Consider the following 14,713-nt stretch of genomic DNA (forward strand, 5'->3'; position numbering starts at 1 on the left):
ATATCCAGATATTCATAACAGTATCAAAATATGAGGACACTTTTTGATGAGAGTGACTACTGATGAATGGCTAGAAACACCCCTGCAGTTATTGTATTAATCTGCGATTAATACTTTTACCTTTTCTATAGACTAGACACCGAACACATTTAGCAACAGTTTAACATGTTGTTCGTTATTTTTCAAGTTGACATCAATAACAATAAGCTTAGGAGTAAGTGCTGGAATAGGCCTATGTAGTTTTAACATGGTTTCTGTCAACTGTCAAATGTTGATTAAACAGCATATTATTCTTAAAAAATGTTTACTGAAAAAGAACTGACATTACAGAGAACACACTTGGGTAAGGAGACAACAGAGACTCAATACCGCCATCTAGAGGTGATACGCATCTACTGTTTTTGAACGTAACTTGTTGCTATAGAAACACCAGATACAATAGCAACACCTGATTCGAGACGGAAAGTTTCAGCGTGTTCATGTAACGACTTAAAGTTTTTATGAAACGTCTAGAGACTTACATTGTTCATTAAAACGTTTACTAAAAATATAAGCGTATTTTCTAACGAAATTGGGTTAAAAATGTTCCGGAAAACAATGTGGAGGAAAGCAGTGAGTGATACTGTCAGCTCACATCAACATCGAGCCCTGAATACCACCATTTTTATTCTCAAAGAGTTTGGACCGATTGGATTTCTCCTGAAAGAGGATGGAGACAGCAAACATTATAAAGTAAGCTTGCATTACTTTGTTGTTTAATTACATTTTTAATATATTTTGTGCAAATTAACAATGCAGTTTCATATTTAAGGTGTGTTTGGGCGATCCACACACGTGTACCTGCCCTACGTTTCAGAAAGAGAAGGATCTTTGTACACACATCTGCTGGTAAATAAATGCTTTGGGTTGAACTCAAGGTGGGTGTTTCTTCAACAATGGGTACTTAGTTTTCACCTTTTTTTACCTAGTTTTTTTTTTTAAATGAAAGTGTAGGTCTTGCCTTCAGGGGTTAAGTGTACAACAATAAAATCTGCATGACAGGCATTTGAAAAGTAGCATAAATAAATGATCTAGGCATTGTATAACAATTCAAAGTTTTATTGTTACCTAATCTTTTAGTTTAAAAAAATAACAACCCCTGGGACAGAAAAGTGCACATAGTTGAAGAAACACATATACAGGTTGGATGTTGAGATATCATCTAACTTTATCTCATACCTTACTTTTCCACTTCATTCTAGGATTTTAATGCGTAAATTTCGACTACCAGAAGATCATGAATGTAAGTAGACAAACTTTTCTTTCTAAGGTGTAGGCATCATCAAACAATCCGTTCCACTGATATCTTGCAAACAGATGCACATAAAGGCACATACTGCCTGTACATTAATGTTTGAGCTACAAGTGTCTTTCTGGTCATTTGTTCTTTTTCAGACTGTTTTCAGTACGGTCTTGCGGAGAGACAGATCCTAGAGCTGTTACAAGGGCTTCATGTAACCAAAACTACGTCTCCTAATGACAGGAGGAGCTCAGAGCCATCATGTCCTGAGCCTAGTGAGGAAGACGGAAGCATCAGACAGAAAGACATTGAGAAAGATGATATATGTCCAATCTGTCAAGAAGAACTTTTGCTGAAAAAATTGCCTGTAACCTATTGCAAGTAGGAGAACTTATTTAGAATTAATCTTATTTAGGAAGTTAAATGGATACTCCTTGAATATGTGACCCTGGACCACAAAACCAGTCATGAGGGTAAATTTTTCGAAATTGAGATTTATACATAATCTGAAAGCTTTCCATTGATGTATGGTTTGTTATGATAGGACAATATTTGGCCGAGATACAACTATTTGAAAATCTGGAATCTGAGGGTGCAAAAAAAAATCTAAATATTGAGAAAATCGCCTTTAAAGTTGTCCAAATTAAGTTCTTAGCAATGTGTATTACTAATCAAAAAATTAAGTTTTGATATATTTACGCTAGGAAATTTACAAAATATCTTCATGGAACATGATCTTTACTTAATGTCCTAATGATTTTTGACATAAAAGAAAAATCAATAATTTTGACCCATACAATGTATTTTTGGCTATTGCTACAAATATACCCCAGTGACTCAAGACTGGTTTTGTGGTCTAGGGTCACATATATATCTAAAATATGTAAATATATGTAGAATTTAATGATAAAAATTTTATTAAACGGCAAGTGAATATGTTCCATAGCTGAAAAATTTGAAATCAATACATTTTTAAACAGAGAAATGTAGTAATTATGCCTTTCTCAAATGCATCACACTCACCCAAGTTTCCTTTTAAACTCAAAAAGCTATTAGTGATCCTCAATGACATGAAATTTCTATGCTGTGGGGTGGTGACTGGTTACAATGTAATTATGCATCATTTTTAAGGTTCAGTTGTGGAAACAACATCCACATTTCCTGCATGAAGGTATGGGCTGATCATCAAACAAAGAGGGACCCACGTGGCCAGCTTAAGTGTCCACTTTGTAGGGAGGACTTTGGCACTTTTAAGCAGCTGACTGAACAGGTACATCATTGCAAGACACAGTTAATTAAATGTCCTTTCTTACCCTTTGTTTAAACTTAAATCATCTCGGGTTTAAATGTGTTATCTTTGACAGGTGAAAAATGCAGGTGAACTGTTAACCTGCTATGAGAAGGACTGTCTGGACAAACATCTGGGTGTTATGTGCAACAGCTGCAGGGTTTGTCCAATCATCGGCAAATGTTTCAAGTAGGCATCTATTACACATATACTATTAGTCAGAGGTTTGGGGTTGATAAGATTTTTTTTGGAAGAAGTGTCTTATGATCACCAAGGCTGCATCTATTTGATCAAAAATACAGTAAAAACAGTTATATTGTGTAATGTTAGTTTTCAGCAGCCAGTAATCCAGTGTCACAGGATCCTTCAGAAATCACTGCAATATGCTGATTTGGTGCTAAAATATATTTTTTCTATTATCATATAATTATCAATGTTGAAAACAGTAAAAAAAAAAAAAGAAAAGCACTGCTTATTATTCCTGTGAAACTGTGATGCATTCTTACAGAATTCTTTGATGAATAGAACATTCAAAAGAATAGACTTTTGTATTTGTAACTGTGTAAAACTCTTTGTTTTGGTCAGTTTAATGCATCTTTGCTGAATAAAAGTATTAGTATTGATAAAACTTTTCAAAGTTTTAATTTTTTTGAAAGAAAAAACCTGCTGAGCTCAGATGTTTGAACGGTAATCTATATATCCTGATTCTGACTAATGTTGGATTGGAGTGTCATATTCAGTGTCTTAAATCTGATAATCACAGATGCACAGACTGCAGTTATTTCCATCTGTGTGAAGACTGCTTTAGGAGAACAGTACATCCACAACATTGCTTCATGGTTCGAATGGTGAGTTTTTAAGATTCAAATGTGAGCAGTGCTGTACATGCTATTCATAACTGCAGAATGTAGTTATTTATAGCATAAATTGTGGCACTATCAAACGATATAATGAACAGCATTTTAATGTTTAAATGGATTTTTAGGTTGTTACAGTGATTAATGTGTAGTAATGCATTATAGTATTACTGATAGAATTTAGAGGTTAATAAAATTGTATTTCTTTACTGTTCTAATTGTGCAGAAAAGAGGTCAGCCATGGCAGACAGCAGAACCTCATGCCTCTGAGGACACACAGAAAAAGGAAAACCACTCAATGGATAGTAGGTTCGTCTGCTCCATTCTAGATTCTGTGCAACGTAGTTCTTTTATTTTTAATTCCAAACTCACGTTAAGGATTTATTTTGGGGTGGGGGGTTATTGGGACATATTACTCTATTTAATTCTACATTACAGCTCCAGCAGAATGTCTGGTGTGACGTGTGATATCATCCCGAACTATGTAATGAAGAGTTTGCCGATGGTGAGAGTTCGAAAAGAGTCCAGACTGCTTTATCCAGGTGTTCAGTGTAGAATTTGCCTCTCAAGATTTCAACTGGGTCAGCATGTCAGAACTCTTCCCTGCAAACATAAGGTAACATCTCAAGTTCAGCTCATTCAATGAATACTGATAATTAATATCTTTAATATCTTTTTTATTATCTATTTTCTTTCTTTCCTGAACCTGACCCAGTTCCATACTGGCTGTATTGATCCATTGCTCTGCAAGTCTAACTGCTGCCCACTGGACTGGCACGTCATCTACAGTCCTCTTATGTGGAATCCCAAAAGCGGCAGAAAAGAAAGATCTCTGGCTCCATCTAGTGATGTTCTGAGCAAGCGTACTGATGACCAGATTTCAGAGTTCTTTCTACCAGGTATTGGTTTGGACGTAAAAAGAGGTAGTGCTCCATCTCGGTTGAGAACAGTGATATCTGAACCAGGGTATTCCAGTCCTTCCTCTGTGGATGCACTCAGTGAGGGTTTTCAGGATCTCTGCATCAATAGTTCCCACATAGAACCATATTCCAGAATGTCCAACATAAAGCAGAATTATACAAATAAACATCATAGGAGCTTATCAGTTGGGAAGGCAATAGTTGCACAGAGGAGAGAGTCCTTCCCAAATAGGCCCTCGGCAGTTAGTCTAACTTGTTTGAACGTCCAGTCAGCTTTGGCCGGAACACAAAATGACCAGGAAAGGCTCACTGTGGACATTAATGGGTCACCCAGCATGACTCCGGCTTTCGGCAGGATCAGACCACTGAGGAATGGTCGCTTAAGACAGAGACCAAGGCCAAACATGGTGGATGTGAAGGATCTTCATCTCTGGATGACTAACAATCCTGTCAAAGTTATACTTGTGAGAAAACAAGAGTAAAGTAAACAAATATGCAATCAAAAAATAATGGTAGCAAGTTGCTTCAAGGGTGTTTGGATTACCTCCACAGTCCATGAAGCAAGAATTCAAGACACTCAAATGTGTAATATTAAAAAGCTTTTTATTAAACTGCGGCTATAATGTTAAAATCCAGAAGCACCCTGAGGAAGGCTCTTTTTAATGTTATTGCCCTGTTTTAAAATGGGCTTTTTAATGTTATACCTCATATGAGTGCCTTAAATTTCTTGCTTAATAAAATCAAGCATGTTAGGTTTTCTTGTATTTAGCTGAGCAGTCACTGCAATTCAGAATCTTTAAACTAAAAATTAACAGTGCGTGATCTTTGCTGAAAGCAAAGGCAAAGACGGGCCATTTTTGACATACAGGTGCTGGTCATATAATTAGAATATCATCAAAAAGTTGATTTATTTCACTAATTCCATTCAAAAAGTGAAACTTGTATATTATATTCATTCATTACACACAGACTGATATATTTCAAATGTTTATTTCTTTTAATTTTGATGATTAGAGCTTACAGCTCATGAAAGTCAAAAATCAGTATCTCAAAATATTAGAATATTACTTAAGACCAATACAAAGAAAGGATTTTTAGAAATCTTGGCCAACTGAAAAGTATGAAAATGAAAAGTATGAGCATGTACAGCACTCAATACTTAGTTGGGGCTCCTTTTGCCTGAATTACTGCAGCAATGCGGCGTGGCATGGAGTCGATCAGTCTGTGGCACTGCTCAGGTGTTATGAGAGCCCAGGTTGCTCTGATAGTGGCCTTCAGCTCATCTGCATTGTTGGGTCTGGTGTCTCTCATCTTCCTCTTGACAATACCCCATAGATTCTCTATGGGGTAGAGGTCAGGCGAGTTTGCTGGCCAATCAAGCACAGTAACACTATGGTCATTAAACCAGCTTTTGGTACCTTTGGCAGTGTGGGCAGGTGCCAGGTCCTGCTGGAAAATGAAATCAGCATCTCCGTAAAGCTTGTCAACAGAAGGAAGCATGAAGTGCTCTAAAATTTCCTGGTAGATGGCTGCGTTGACTGTGGACTTCAGAAAACACAGTGGACCAACACCAGCAGATGACATGGCAGCCCAAATCATCACTGACTGTGGAAACTTCACACTGGACTTCAAGCAACATGGATTCTGTGCCTCTCCACTCTTCCTTCAGACTCTGGGACCTTGATTTCCAAATGAAATGTAAAATTTACTTTCATCTGAAAAGAGGACTTTGGACCACTGAGCAACAGTCCAGTTCTTTTTCTCCACAGCCCAGTTAAGACGCTTCTGACGTTGTCTCTGGTTCAGAAGTGGCTTGGTGACCCTTTTCCTGAAGACATCTGAGCGTGGTGACTCTTGATGCACTGACTCTAGCTTCAGTTCTCTCCTTGTGAAGCTCTCACAAGTGTTTGAATCGGCTTTGCTTGACTGTATTCTCAAGCTTGCGGTCATCCCTGTTGCTTGTGCACCTTTTCCTACCCAAATTCTTCCTTCCAGTCAACTTTGCATTTAATATGCTTTGATACAGCACTCTGTAAACAGCCACACCTTTCAGTAATGACCTTCTGTGACTTAGCCTCTTTGTGGAGGGCGTCAATGTTCGTCTTCTGGATCATTGCCAAGTCAGCAGTCTTCCCCATTATTGTGGTTTCAAAGAACAAAAGATACCCAGAATTTATACTGTAGGAATGGTCATTTATTCAAACTCAAATGTAAATATTCTAATATTTTGAGATACTGATTTTTGACTTTCATGAGCTGTAAACTCTAATCATCAAAATTAAAAGAAATAAACATTTGAAATATATCAGTCTGTGTGTAATGAATGAATATAATATACAAGTTTCACTTTTTGAATGGAATTAGTGAGATAAATCAACTTTTTGATGATATTCTAATTATATGGCCAGCACCTGTATATGTTGGTATAAGAGACAGTACTTTTATTATTGTCATTTACATTTAAGTATTTAATGTTTATTTATATGGTTAAAAAAAAAAAGGTATGCTTTCATTAATTCTAAGTACATAAAACTCGTGAGTATTTTTATTTTTGGTCAAGTACCTTTATTAAATGTGCACAAAAAGGCAGATTACAAGCTGTACTTTAAAGCATCCAGGAATGGCTCATGAGCCATTTAAACCAGTGTGTTGAGAAATCATTAAAATATATTACAATTAATGAAATAATAAATGCTACAATACAACATAAATTACATTAAAACAATGCAATCTCTCCTCGGTCATACTTCATTTATAATGTCAAACCATCTTAGTTCAAATTTGCTGCCTGACTACAAGAAGCTAGTGTTTTATTGTAACTGTCAATAAGAATTAAACAGTTACAATTAATTGTCCAAAATAATAAAGCTAAAAAAGCTCCAACACATTCAATACATGAGTTGATAATGATTTGTTGTCAATTTGTGAAGAAATATTTCACACACAAAACACATTAGCACAAGAAACATCTTAATATACTAGGTTTATGACCTGTACAGCTGTGCTTCCAGCACTGGCCTTGGTAAGGTAAACCATAACCCGAGACATATCGTTGATGTTTTTGGGTACTACATTCTTAAACATGAAAACATTGAATGATAAAAGCATCACAATGGACGGCATGCAAATGTGACTAGCAATAATACATAAATAAGTACAGTGTGTTAAAGCGGCATATGACCTCAAAGGCCTTAGTCGCTCCCTCAGAAAACTCTTTGCAACACACTGGTGCTCTTTCTGAATTGGAGAATATATAGTGCTTAGCTTAACAGTGCTAATTTTTTTCACAATTTATTTTATAATTGTTTATGGCACTGTGTGGCAGTTCCTTGCGTTACATTTTAATGTCTGGAGAACTGAATTGAAGATCAAAAACTAATTACAAGCGAGTCAAGAGATCCAAATTGATAGCATTTAAACAATTTTTCAGACTCAATAGAAGAGCATTGTGGGTACAAGCATTGTGCTCCCAGGGCAACAAATGTTTAAAAATACTTAGATATATAGATATATACATACTTTTACAATGTACTTTTGAAGGTAAACAAATATGTTCTTTCAAAGAAGTTTTTAAAAACATTGTACAGTGTGGTTGGGAAATTGTGTACAAATGAACTGCTGACAAGATGCTGGATACAGCATAACCACAATAATTGACTTTGAGCTACGGCAAGACAGGCATTTTTGTTTTATTCATTCTTCCTGATGTTTATGTTATAAGGCAATTTGATCAAAACCATTTTCAGACGCCAAAAAGCTACAGCTACACGCAGGTTATTCAGTTAGTGTTTCATTTGGGGTCTCTCCTCCCTCATGTGTCGAGATGTCTTCTTGTCAGGCTTCTTGTCTCGAACCTTCCGCAGTCTCCGTGGTGGAGGGGTAGATTTGGACTCGCTAGAGGTGTCCCCTGCATCCCTGTCTTCTGGGATGTTGGGAATGGCTGCACTACTGCCTTCCAGGGTGTTCCTCAGGGACGTGTCCTCGGGACTCCCAATTTCACTGCTGCTCAAGTCCTGCTCTTGATTTCCACTTATTTTAGCCATGCTAGAGCTTGAAGGTTCCTCGCTTTTCCGCAGAGGCTGCTGCAGCTCGTTCATGTCCACTCCAGAGTCCAAGCTTGTGTCATTGCTGCTGCCTGGACGATGTCTTCCCTGAAGCTCAATCACAGAGTGACGAACCTGGGCTGCTGGTTTACCATCCAGAGACACAAACCAGGCCCGGGGCGGGTGAATGGACGGCTTACCCTTGGAGAGCTCCAGCAAGGTTTGCTCTGATATTCCCTGGAGTTCCCCCCGGAAAGGCCCCATTCTGGCTGCTTCGTTCAAAGTTCCTGGGACAGATACGGATTCCAGGAGATGACTGTAGCGGCCCCATAACCCTGGGTTTGCAGCAGCGGCTTGTGCTCCTTCCAGAGCCTGCTGCTCGTCACTGTCCTGCTGGGGAACTTTAGGTAATGTCTGAGTGAAACTGTCTTTTAAGTTACGCTCTGTCTGAGCTCCATGCTCCATGCCATTCCGTGGGAAAGTGGCAGATCTACTTCCAGATGGGTCAGCTTGTCCCTGGGAAGTGAACAACTCTGGGGCCGGTACAATTGCCACAGACTGGTTATAGATGTGGAACAGCTTGTCTCTGAAAACTACATTCTCCGCACCATTCTGGCGTGAGCCATTCTGTTCAGATTTTTCCCGTAGCTTTGCAACTTCGTCACTATTAACATAGAGATTAGACACTGCGGCTCTGAAGCTTTCTAATCCCACAGCTCCAATATTCTCGTACAGATTGCCCGCTGGCCGGCCAATATTTTCCACATAAATGTTGTAGTTGGCTTGGTGTCGTGGAGAGTCTGATGCATCGTGGCCGATGCCTCTTGCAGCCAGAGAGTAAGACCGGTCCCCATTATGAAAGAAAAGTTCTTGAGCCTCATCAGAGCTGGTGGAAGTGGTCTGGTCTTTCTTCAGTACAGTGAGCCTGGTGGAATTCCATCGCTTTCTTCCAGCTTCATAGTTTAAATCTCTGTAAAACAAGATAGGAAAGGACATATTTTTTTGCTACATATTTTGATAATTGCCATTCACATGAAAATAAGGTTAAGATTAATTATTCAAGTCAGGCAATTCAATGTTGCTCATTGGTGTTTGAAAAAGTTTTAGAAAGTCATACAATGATGTTTGCATGGCTGAATAAGCTCTTACCTGCAGTGAAATACAATCACAGATAAAAATCCAATGACTATCACAAGAGTTCCTCCCAAGATACCCACAAGAAGGTATGTGTGGTAGGAAATGAAATCCATTGAGCTTGCGAGCCCCATATAACCTAGATTTACAAAAACATAAATCTGGTTAGAGGGCTGCACATGAACATAAGAAGATATGGATTTCAGTGGTGAAGTAAGTAATGAAAGTGGAATGCTTTTGGATTGATAAGTAGTTTGATGAGCTGAGTGAGAGATTTTACAATACATATTTTAATTACATCTTAAATATGACTGATTCCTACCTGATGATGGTGGTGGTGCAGCAATCCAGTTACCAAGTTGAGGTGCTACGTAATTCCAGACTAGGCCATTTGTCTCCATCTGAACAGTGCCTATACCTTTATTTACCCAGGTACCTGTGATAAAATATATCATTAAGTGCTTCTATTGGACACAATTCCAAAGATCTCCTGACCTTGATATACATGGTATTGTGTTCTACTTAAAGTTGTTTAAAATCACGAGGACCTATTTCTCAATAATTAGGTCACTTTTTCAAAACTCTTTACACAGTTCTCCTATCCAACTTTAAGCATGGTACGGCAGTTAATTTCACATTTAGTATACACTCAAACTTCACTGATGTCTCAGATCAAGTAATTTTCCATAACACTAGCAAAGGTTGTCACCCAACAATCACTTCCATTCAATGTCATTTCTATGCCACTAGCCCCCATTAGGGTCCATTAAGTGTTAAGTGTTGCTTAAAGACTGTAATGATGATAGTTCATAGTCCCCACTTCAAGAAAACAGTGGAAGATCTGACAAGTTTCTTCTGAATGGACAAGTTTGCAGTCTTTAAATGCTGAAATGTTTTTCAATCACCTATGGTCATGTTGAAGGTCCAAGCAGGCAGCGAGTCAGATGGTCGGATGTGGGTGTTGTAGGGAAGTGGTATTTTGAGCTGAATGGGTCCTTTGACGTCAACCTCTTTTCCATTAGACACTAACTGGGCACTGATCATAGCCAAGGGGTTTAACTTGACATTCCTATAACCTGTAATTGGGGATACAATGATAACTGAGATTCATTTTATAATCTGCAGAAAATACATAAGAAAACTGTGTAAAGGTGTGTGTGGTCTAGAGGATCAATATTATGTGTACAATCTGCCATCATGTCAGCTCTTGTTTAAATCTGGTTATCCTAGAGGCCTGATATTGCCTAATCAATAACATTAACTAATCAATGCAGCATCGAGTCTAAACAGTAATGGAGTTTGTAGCTTTCATTGACTAAAATTGCCCTACAATATACTCCTCTCTCTTATAGATCATAAACATTCAGTGAAACACAAAGGGTTAGCATTCACTCAATGATAAGATGTGATTAGGAATGACAGGACAACTGTTTAGATTTGCCTGCACCACCATGTAGTCAGATGCAAAAGATAATTTATGCTTTTTTTCAAATTCATCTTACCTCCTTTACCGCTCTGGTTTAGAGTAAAGAAATTTGAGTCTTTTTCTGTAGGCAGGGTTGGAACTGTCAGATAGGCTGACAACATGGAGATGGTAGTGTTCTCAGACAGTTTGAGGAGACTTTTGGGAAACTGTACACTTGGTTGAAATGACAGATCTGTAATGTGAAAATATATAGATAATACAACAGTGGAAATTTTGTGTGTCAGTATTACATTCTGAGTAGGGCTCCATGCAGCAGATGTAAATAGGTACTGCATTAAATTATAGATTATAACATTTTTAAAACTGCTCTCAATTTAAAAATAGCAGTATGGATAATTGGATAACAGGTAATAGGGATGTTTTATCTGACATACCAGATGCTTTTCGAGTTATCAGCACAGTATCATCAAAGAGCCAGATGTTCCCTTGTGTTTGAGGGCGCAGGGACATTGTAATAACAGAAAAAACTAGGAAATAGCATAAAAACAATCACTCAGACCTCATTTCAGCAGCCAAGTTTCTCACATTAAGTGACATTAGTTGTTTTTCTCCATATGTTTGAAGGTCATTTCTTTAGAGCTCTAGTTGTGTGTTATAAAACAAGCCAGGGCCAGGGTGAGGTCACATGGTTCACAGCTTTCTTGCTGCCTAGTCATCTATCTCACTGAGGTGTTTATTGAGCATTACTTGCTAAAATATACAGAGATTAAGAGAAACTTAAAAATGCAATAAAAAATACATCATCTAATTATTACATGCCTATAAACAAAACATAACAAAAATCATAGCCTGATGTCATAAAATCATATAAAATACACAATAACCTAATAAATTAAATAACAAATAATAAATTCAGGTTATGAACTTACTGGGCATCTTGGTGGTTTTCCAAGGCAGCTGGGTGAGCACATAACCCTCCATGCTGGCCACCAGAGTGAGGGTCAGGCCAAGGTGGTATGGAACAGTGACCGTGACCTCCCCATTCTCCAGAGTCTGGCTGGAGTGAATCTGGGATCCATTCAAAAACACACTCACCAGAGCTCCTTTCACGAACCTCTGGCTAGACGCATCTTTAACCCAAATCTTCAGGGTCAGGAGCGACTCTGGAGACAGAAAAATGTCAGGTTTTTGTGGAAATTAATAAAAAATGTGCATTAAAAATTTATAGAGTGCATAAAAATGAACATAGGATATTCTGGTCATTTGAACGCTACATTTTACCTCAAGCCCTTGTAATATGAGTCAAAGATAAGAGAATTATTTTTTTTAAAATGAAGAAAAAATGAAACAAATTAAATGTTTAAGTTAAGTTTAAGGTTAACCACATGCACCAATGTTTAAAAGTTCATTGAAGTAACTGAACTGTAATTGTTCAACGCATTAAAAACCAACACAGCCAGCACTGAAAAAAATTGGTTGGTGACAGTAAAATCTTTGCCTTGAAATAGTAATGACCATTGGACCCACGGCTCAGGCAGAGCGACTTAAAAATAGATCAAAGTGCCAAATGTCGGATGAGCACATCAGTGAAAAGCTGAGGCTTGAGAAACCTTGAAAATCATTATTGAAATCTCTCTCAATACTGAAAAAAGAAGTCAATCCCTTATTCTTTGCACATGTGCAGAACCTAAAAACAACAGTATAACCAGGATGAAACAATGGCAGACACAAGTTAGTCAAATAAAGCAACGCAGCTTCAACAATTTTTTTTTTTTTTAATACTTAATATTTCTTGGAAATGCTTTGGTCTTAACTTCAGGCCCTGATATTTAAGCAATATTAAAAGATTACTATTACATATAACTAGATTACTATAACACAACCATGACCTGGTACTTAAAATGTGTTACAGGAAATTTGCTACTATAGCACAGTAACATTGATGTTATGAAATTAGGTGCTACTCTTTGTGCTGTTCTAGACCCATCTGTGAATGGCAATGGCAGGTGCTTTCAAGCAGGGGTCCAGGAATCCCAAGGGGTCAGCAGAAAATTTAGAGGGGAAAAAAAGTATAAAAATAATCTGAATTATTACAATTTATTTTGAATTAATGATCTATAATTTATTTTGATCTATGTGCAATGTAAATAGCAACTGTTTTTTTTTTTTTTAAACATGTTGTCTTTGCAATATCAGATACAATTTTTTTCAAATGCATATATATATATATATATATATATATATATATATATATATACACATATATAGTGGCCTCACATTTTAGTAATTTTGGGGTCATTGGCATCAAAACGTTGAAAACCCCTGACATTAAAGGCCTAATGGATTTGATAATACCATCTCAAACAAAAAGGTCTTGGATGATTCTGGCTCTAAACTAATCCCACCTTAAATGCATAATGAAGATAAGATGTTGAAGATAAACATCATAATGTTGCTCAACCATATCAGCTATTCACCTTTAAATAATGTAGACATGGCTGTCCTAAATAAAGCCTGAAATAGGTGGCTTCACTGCAAATGGCCCTGTAGAAGCGCTCCGCAGGCTCACAAATAATAGACACATAATGAACGCTATAGGCCAATGTTATGAGACAGCAAGCACAGCGGTCAACAGCGCACCCCTGTCCTTTGTTGTCATGTACCCCATCATGAAAACATCCCTATTATTCGCGAGCACGCCGCATGCGGAGCTCATGGCGGAGCGGATGCTGAGGATGCAAATGATGCTGAGGATGAACCCAGCGGATGCCGTGACTGTTACCTGATGGAGGCACCGTCGCATCCCCCTGTCCCTTGAGCGGGGACGTCTGTGTGTCGCTGGCATTGTCCTCCTCCGACAGCGAGGCGAGCACCCCACCCTCCGCTCTCCTCACGTACCCATCCTCGCAGAAAATCAGCAGCGCGGCGAGGAGCACACACCCCGAAAGATCTGGCATGGCGTCTCAGACATAACTGCACTCAGTGACACGGAGAAGGAGAATGTTGTTGTCTTTCTGTCTTTAGGTGGCTGTGTATATCACGGTCACATCATGCTTCTCGGGTGGAGCGACGGATATCTGAGGGAGCTGCTGGAGTCAGGCGGGTGCGCGTGTTGCGTCATAGCTCACGCGATGCCATCTGCTGGCTCAGTGTTTCTTCTCTTTGTTAAAGCGCACGCAATTACGCAATGCTCTTTTCATGCGTAGGTAAAAACAATTTACCAAGATATTTTAATTGGTTTATATAACATTTTAAAATGAGCAAAATATATGTCTCGAAAAAATAGTGTGGATATTGCATGGACTTCTATTAATTTTCTATCAGGGTAATGTTTTCTGTCACCTAACCCAACTCCTACCCCTAAACTTACCCATCATCACAGAAACATGTGCAGAACATTAGATTTACATAAAAACACTTTTTGGCTGATTTAGAAGCCTTTTTAACTAGTGAGGTAAAATCACCAGTAAAATGTCCTCACTAGTGGGTTGTCAAACTGGACCACAAAACCAGTCATAATGGTCAGTTTTTTGGGAGAAGCATCTGAAAGGTGAATAAATAAGCTATTGATGTATGGTTTGTTAGGATAGGACAATATTTGGCTGAGATACAACCATTTGAAAATCTGGAATCTGGTGGTGCAAAAAAAAAACCCCATCAAAATCGTGAGAAAAATAAATAATCGCCTTTACAGTTGTCCAAATGAAGTCCTTGGTAAAGCATATTACTAATCAAATTAAGTTTCGATATATTTACGCTTGGAAAT

At 38.0% G+C, this 14,713-nt stretch overlaps 2 protein-coding genes across 3 annotated transcripts; one reads left to right on the forward strand and one right to left on the reverse strand.

Annotated features, from left to right (window-relative positions):
• The first annotated feature begins 453 nt into the window (after positions 1 to 453).
• zswim2 (zinc finger, SWIM-type containing 2) lies at positions 454 to 5,173 on the forward strand. 2 transcript variants are annotated; one of them, XM_058778162.1, is made up of 10 exons: positions 454 to 732; positions 812 to 888; positions 1,242 to 1,282; positions 1,435 to 1,660; positions 2,411 to 2,549; positions 2,644 to 2,756; positions 3,331 to 3,415; positions 3,651 to 3,733; positions 3,863 to 4,040; positions 4,140 to 5,172. In XM_058778162.1, the coding sequence occupies exons 1-10, from the start codon at positions 583 to 585 to the stop codon at positions 4,824 to 4,826; spliced, it is 1,779 nt and encodes a 592-aa protein (XP_058634145.1). In that variant the 5' UTR covers positions 454 to 582; the 3' UTR covers positions 4,827 to 5,172. The 2 variants fall into 2 exon arrangements, with proteins under 2 accessions (XP_058634145.1, XP_058634146.1); XM_058778163.1 differs by lacking the exon at positions 454 to 732 and having other exon boundaries at positions 1,523 to 1,660; positions 4,140 to 5,173.
• Positions 5,174 to 6,765: 1,592 nt separating this feature from the next.
• fam171b (family with sequence similarity 171 member B) lies at positions 6,766 to 14,210 on the reverse strand. Its single transcript, XM_058778161.1, has 8 exons — positions 13,730 to 14,210; positions 11,877 to 12,110; positions 11,382 to 11,474; positions 11,024 to 11,179; positions 10,427 to 10,597; positions 9,844 to 9,957; positions 9,537 to 9,660; positions 6,766 to 9,357 (listed from the first exon to the last, which is right to left on the reverse strand). The coding sequence occupies exons 1-8, from the start codon at positions 13,902 to 13,904 to the stop codon at positions 8,127 to 8,129; spliced, it is 2,298 nt and encodes a 765-aa protein (XP_058634144.1). The 5' UTR covers positions 13,905 to 14,210; the 3' UTR covers positions 6,766 to 8,126.
• Between the last annotated feature and the right edge of the window lie 503 nt (positions 14,211 to 14,713).

This window comes from Onychostoma macrolepis, chromosome 06 (assembly GCF_012432095.1).
Source record: "Onychostoma macrolepis isolate SWU-2019 chromosome 06, ASM1243209v1, whole genome shotgun sequence".
NCBI lineage: Eukaryota > Metazoa > Chordata > Actinopteri > Cypriniformes > Cyprinidae > Onychostoma > Onychostoma macrolepis.